This window comes from Olea europaea, unplaced genomic scaffold (assembly GCF_002742605.1).
Source record: "Olea europaea var. sylvestris unplaced genomic scaffold, O_europaea_v1 scaffold2146, whole genome shotgun sequence".
Lineage (NCBI taxonomy): Eukaryota > Viridiplantae > Streptophyta > Magnoliopsida > Lamiales > Oleaceae > Olea > Olea europaea.
In genome coordinates, this window is record NW_019239435.1 from 48,063 (window position 1) to 54,713 (window position 6,651).

Below are 6,651 nucleotides of genomic sequence, written 5' to 3' on the forward strand. Positions count from 1 at the left end.
TCATTTTAAGGAACATGGAGATGATGTGAAGAACTTTGCTGGCCAAAGAATATTTTCTATATCTCCCATACCAAAGGTGACATCAAGAAAGATGGCAAAATGGGTGGATCAAATGATCTATTTCCATGGAAGACGAAGGTTTTGGATCGATTGTCAAAATGCCAAACAATGTCAGCAAATTGGTTTTGAAGAAGGGAATGGAAATGAAAATGACAAGTGTGGAATATAAGTGCATTTATAAAGGCATGAAGGTGAAGAGACAGAATATGAACAGTCACATTCATGCCTAGTAACTGGAATCAAATGGCCCAAAGTCTTGGGAAAAGAGACAGAAATACCAAGAGAAAATATTTTTGAATCTTAGCATAAAGCAGTTAAATGCTTGGGGGTTGACGATTAAAGACAACGTCAATAAATACACAAGAAGACAAATTAATCGTTCATTAATGATAATGGCTCCTGGTATGTTCAGAATTACCAATAGACATCAGTACGAGGTTACAAGGGGAAAGTTAATACGAAGTTACAAAAAGAAAAGTTAAGGCATTAGATGTCTTAATTACAATTCGCCTCAGATTGAACGAATTATTTCCCTAAGTCTCCCCCAATCCTCGCTCTGCTGAGAAGAAGTGACATTCAATTCAACCACAAAATCATCATCAACCTCCAGCTTCTTGTACTGCTCGACCAAAGACTTGGTTCGCTCAATTCCTTGGGAGGCATTACATTTTTTAGCAGCCATTCTCGCCTTGCAGTCGTCCATCCTTGCTTGAAGCTCCTTCATCTGTGCAGCCAAACTGGTCATCAAAGAGTTTTCAATCATAATTTCGGAAGAGATTTCTTTCAATTCGTCCTCAGCTTTGTTGATCTCCAGAAGCAAAGACTCTCTTTCAGATATAACGCGAAGATATTGAGAACTTTTGGCCTTCAATTCAACATTTTTGGCCAGCAAGGAGAGAATCTCGGAATGGACAACTTTCAACGTCGCTTTAAAATCAGCACAAAGATTGAGCGACGGAAGTGTCAGTGCTTGCGCTAACTTCGCACTCAAATGCTCAAGCTTATCCTTATATTTGGCAGCACTAGCCTGACCGATGTCCATATCCATAAAGGACACGTACTCAAATATCGACTGTTTGAGGAACTTCATATCTTCCTCTAAAGAAGTAGAAGGACGATTGGTTGAAACAGGGCGAGACATCTTGACTTGTCCCCAGGAAGTGAACAAGTCCTGGATGGAACGCACAATCTTATTAGCATCCTGTAAAGAAAATTGTCAACATTGAAGGTTTTCACTACAATAAACAAAGTGGAAGTAAAAGTGAAGCAAATATTACCTCATCAGCAATCTTGGGAGGTGGCATATCCCCAGCCAAGTCTACCACCTGTGGCTCCACCACTTGTGAGGACTTCCCCTTGTCTGGACGAGAAGTCTTTGCCACAATGGGCAAACCCATGGGAGCATCTGCAGAACTCAAAAAGCAACAAATCAAAAACTAATAGTACAAGCAAAGGTAAAACATCAAAAATGTATTACCTTCTAGTTCGACGTTTGGGAGGTTGATGCCTTGGGAAGAAGGTGGCTCATCCATTGGTTGTGATGAGGATTCTGGGACCGAAGGTTTCTTTTTAAGCGTAGTCCCTTCATCAGCTGGTTTGGATGAAGTAGCCTCAGTAGAGGATAATGGAGCAAGAGCTGCCAATACCAAAGCCTTCAAAGGAGAGGCTGAACTTTTCTGAGAAATCCGAATAAACCATCAGCACATAGAAAAGTTTCAAGTATAGAAAGGTATGCTTGTGAGTAAACTAATTTAATTATCTTTCTTCTAATGATGAGAGGAGTGTCATCATCATCCTCCAAAATGGGAGATGCTGAGGTTGGCCGTTTACTGTTTAGGGCACTTTTGCTGCAGTGGGCCTGGTAGGAAGAGAAGTAGATGGACGAACAGACTGTTTAGCATGAGCAGAAGAGGAATGACTCCTAATGGACACAGGGGTGATCAAAACAGGAGAAGTGGAAGAAATGTCTGGCTGATCCAGTGAATGGAAAGCACGATTGACATCAGTTGCAAACAATCTGTGTTTCACTGATGGCTAGAGTTGTTCAAAAAGGGGGTGGATGACATGGCTAGAATTGAAAGGGGCAAATGAAAAGTTACTCGTCAAAAGAATATTGTGAGCATCTATAGCTTCTGCCTCTGCCTTATTAATGGTGTGGAAGCGATCTATCAAATTTCTTGAATAACAAAGGGGAACAGGCCAAATTTGGCCAAAACCAAGTTGACGACCAAAAAATTGGGGAGCATATATTTCAACCCCAGCTTTGGCATTGGTTCCAGTCAAAATATCATGGAACAACTCTCTCCCGGTCAAAACCTGAACCCAAACAAGCAGAGAGGTGCTCGCACTGTCCAGGGTGGATGGGGGTTGCGCATAATCTGGAGTTAAAAAAGGGAGGAAAAGGAAAGAAAGAAGGAATTAAATTCAAAGTATAAAAAATGAAAAGATGTCCCTTCTGGACATATTTACAGGACTCAGTGGGTCAATAGCTAGCCCATAGCAGCTAGCAGAATAAAGGGAAAAAGATAGAGCACCAAGTGATGGAAAATAGGCTCTCAACCACATTTGAGTGAACCAAAGAGGCCCACTACCAGTGGGAGATGCACCATTCTTCAATTGGAATTGGAAAGAAGCCATGCTTCTATAGAGGGCAGCCAAAAAGAAAGAACACAAATTCAGAGGCCTACCATGCGCCAATTCGTGTGCTATGGGTAAATAGCTCATAGAAGGTTTCATGCTTGACACACACAGAATATATTTACAAAGCCAAATCTGAAGAAAGGCCACATGCTCAGCATGAGAAGGCTCAGCGCTCGAGTGATTATAACAGCTTTGCAGGTTTGAATAAGACTCCGTGAGTTTTCTATCAAATTTTGGGGCGACACCAAAAATCAAAATACCAGAGAAAATGGTATCACCCAAAGGTGGCAGATTTACTAAGGCGCCAACATCCCTTAAAGTAATGGACATGGGACTAAGAGGGAGAACAAAAGTATTATACTTAGAGGACCAAAAACTTAAAGCAATAGGGAAAAGCGCTGGATCAAAAATAGGGAGTTGAAGAGAGATTTCTAACAAATCAGAAATCCTAGTACTATCAAAAATTATCTTGGTAGGACCATGGCCCACAAGGCGAGCATGTCATCTACGAAAAACAATATCAAATTTAGGCCAAGTGCGAATACCTCTTTCGCGAAGCGGCCTCAGCGGCAAAGAGTTTAGAAATGGAGGGTTTTGAGTACAAGGGAACAACTGGCCCACCGCCACTTGTTCGACAGCCTCGGCGTTGTTGAATGAAGGACCTAGATAGAACTCATTGAGTTCGGCATTGGCTGGTGCAAGGAAGTTCGGAATTATATATAGCCGAGTGAGGATTTTCTGGAAGTTTTCGAAACTGAAAGAGTCACCAGATTGGGATTGTGAAGCGGTCATTGGGAATGAAATAAAATTTTGTTGAAATTTGCTTGAGAAACGTAGCAGAGAAGTAAGAAGATGAACAGTAATATTGCGAGAGAGAAGCGTGAAACAATGATGCGTGATTTAGTGGTGTGATGAAATCGCGTGTATTTGGGGGTTATAAGGGTTTGCAACGTCCCGCCTTTTCAGGCTATGAAAGAAAATAATGATTGAAATTCTTAGGAATTTCAAATGTTGTTGGGAAACACAAAATGAATATGGCAAAAATTAATAATTGGTATTAATTCTGCCATATTGGGGGTAATTGTTGACACACTAAAAGTGCAGCCCAAATCGAATAGCCCAAATAATGAAACCCAACTGGACAATTCAGGATAAAGGTCCAAATAGGGTTACTAATAGATGCAGTGGAAGCCCACGAATACGGTAACGCCATCGCCCAAACTTGCAAGACGCCCAAGATCTGAGCGAATGAAGTGCCTTGCAGTCGCCCAGGGTTATGACCCTATTCTCGCCTAGGATCTTAGCAAACATAAGATGTTATGGTTATTCAAAAGTGTAGTTATCGAAGCAGTTATTAAGTAATCTTATCACGTTCCACGATTTAAAAATGTTCAGTTGAAGACGGTTGAACGACAAAGAGTAGTGACAGCAGTTTCACGATAAGTTGGCCACCATGAAGAAAGTGGGCAGTTATAAATCAATTAAGCAGTTTCTAAGCAGTTGATCACGAAGAGATCATCAAGGAAATATAAAAGGAAGAAAAGACATAGAGCAAAAGGACACTGAATCAAACACTCTCAAACAGAGAATATGTAATTTCAATTTCTTAGTTTAGACTTAAACATTTCTTTTCAGTACTCGTGTGCTTGCGCCCCTTGGAGGCATTCTGTTTAAATTCCAATTGTAAAGTCATCGCCAATAAAACACCTATTTTTGGAACTTTGTCTCAAGAGGTTTGTTCCTTACACAATCGTCTGATCTCTTTTTAATTATTAGCGACTACCCGTGCGAAACAGGTAACATTATTCTATAAATTTAGTTTATACTATATAAAAAATGAAAATAAAATAAAAAAAGAAAAGAAAAATTCCATCTTCCTCAACTCTCCATTTCCATCCCCAACCGCAACCCCACTAGAAATTATTGTCGCATAATAAAGATTTTTTTATTTATTTTTTAATCATGATTTTAAGTAGGTTCCATGTGCATCAAATTACTAGGCCCTAGTTTGGTGGTCCTTTTTTTTGAAAATTATTGTTTTAAATAGTGATTTTTTAGAAAAATGTGTAAGTAAAATTTTTTTTGTTTTATTTATGCGTAGAATATTTTATTGTGTAAATTTATTGTTAGATATGAGAATATATATTTATATAACAGAATTTTAAAAGAATAAGAAACAAACAGGAACTCGTGCATTTTATCAAGCTCAAGTTTGACATGAATTGGAATCCCAATTTTGGTTGATTGTTTTGTTAATTGGATAAGTGAGTAGGGATGGGCAAAAATCAAATCAACCCATGAGAATCAATCGACCCAAACTGGACCGATCGATTTGCATCAATTTATGCAAAACAATTAGCTGGGTATGATTTATGATTAAGCGCATCAAGTTATAGTTTGACCCATCAAAATTGATAAAACCACCCAACCCAAGTTCAAATCAAATATAAAAAAATATCACTCGAAATCTCAGACATTCAAGCTTTAAACGCCCATCTCGCCGCTAAATCTATTTTCCTGAAATAGCCTACGTCAATCGTCATTTATTAGTTGCCGTGTTGGTCATAGTTTGTCCATAGCCAGTAGCTGTTGATTCTCCTCCAATTTCTAATTGAATTTGGTTGAGGATGCGATCGCACTTTTAGCCAAAATGGTAGGGACTAAATTTGCAATTTACCTTCTCTCTTAAAACTCTGTTTCGACAAGGTAGATATTTGACCTTAAAAGAACCCATTAAAACCCTAAACCCAGCCAGGATCAGCGTGAACGGAGATACAGAGCAAGAACAATGGGAAAGAAAGAACAAAAGCAAAAGGATCAATTACAAAAACAAAATAATAGTTGTAAAAAGCAAGAGGAGCTTCTGAAAACACTTGGAGATTTCACCAGCAAAGAGAATTGGGACCAGTTTTTCACCATCAGAGGCGGCGATGATTCATTCGAATGGTACGCCGAGTGGCCTCAACTTCGGGACATACTCAAAACCCACCTCTTATCGTCATCTCCACCACCGGAATCCTCCGATGGAAGCGGCGGGGATACACCACATGTGGCGCCGGAGGAAGTTCAGATTTTAGTGCCGGGGTGTGGGAATTCGAAACTTTCCGAGCATTTATATGACGTGGGGTTTCGGAACATTACAAATGTGGATTTCTCAAAGGTGGTTATTTCGAATATGTTGAGGAGAAATGTGAGAGAACGGCCAGAGATGAAGTGGCGCGTCATGGACATGACTAGTATGCAGGTTTGCTCAACATTTTAATTTTTTCACTTCTTATTCATCATTGAAGATATAAATTTGCTTTAATTTAAGAACATCAATAACATCTTGAGTACTGTTGGAACTATAAGAATGTCATAAATTGATTATTATACGACTACTTTAAATCATTTAAGTGATCGGAATGCAACTCTAGGAAGATTTATCACATTTTGTGGGCCGCAAGTGGTTGGCTTTGTGACAATTGTTGAAATCACTCGTGTAGCTCGTCAAAGTTCTAATTTAGTTTTTTGCTAACTATTTGTTCAAAAACCTAGTATTTACAGCCTTGATACCCTAACAAAATTAGGGCATAATGTCTTAGTGACTATATCAGATTTTTCCAGAGTGTGAGTGCTTAGAAGTTCACAACTACGAGATAGTCAGCTGAAAGCTAACGTTGCATACTTTCGCAACTACAAGTGTGCCTTAAGTGGAGATGTTATAGCCTATATTTAGCTTGTGGTATAGGTGTTTTAGACTTTTAGGGGTATGAAACACACTAAAAAAGAAATGCTAAACTTTAAAGCTCAACTTTCAAACTGTCCAGAGAGAAATGTAACAATATGAATGGTGGAGTGAGCATATTGCCCTCATAAGTACTGACAAAATTATTTGAATATATGCAAGTATGAGTTTTCTTGATTTGATTCCTTTATTTTTATTTTTCCCCCTGTAAGCACGTACATCAA

At 39.0% G+C, this 6,651-nt stretch overlaps 1 protein-coding gene across 1 annotated transcript in view; it reads left to right on the top strand.

Annotated features, from left to right (window-relative positions):
* The first annotated feature begins 5,332 nt into the window (after positions 1 to 5,332).
* The window catches only part of LOC111380450 (methyltransferase-like protein 13), a 10,146-nt gene continuing 8,827 nt past the window's right edge, over positions 5,333 to 6,651 (top strand). The window contains exon 1 of the mRNA XM_023004021.1: positions 5,333 to 5,944. Coding sequence (XP_022859789.1) covers positions 5,489 to 5,944 — 456 coding nt within the window. The 5' untranslated portion in view covers positions 5,333 to 5,488. The remainder of the gene's footprint in view (positions 5,945 to 6,651) is intronic.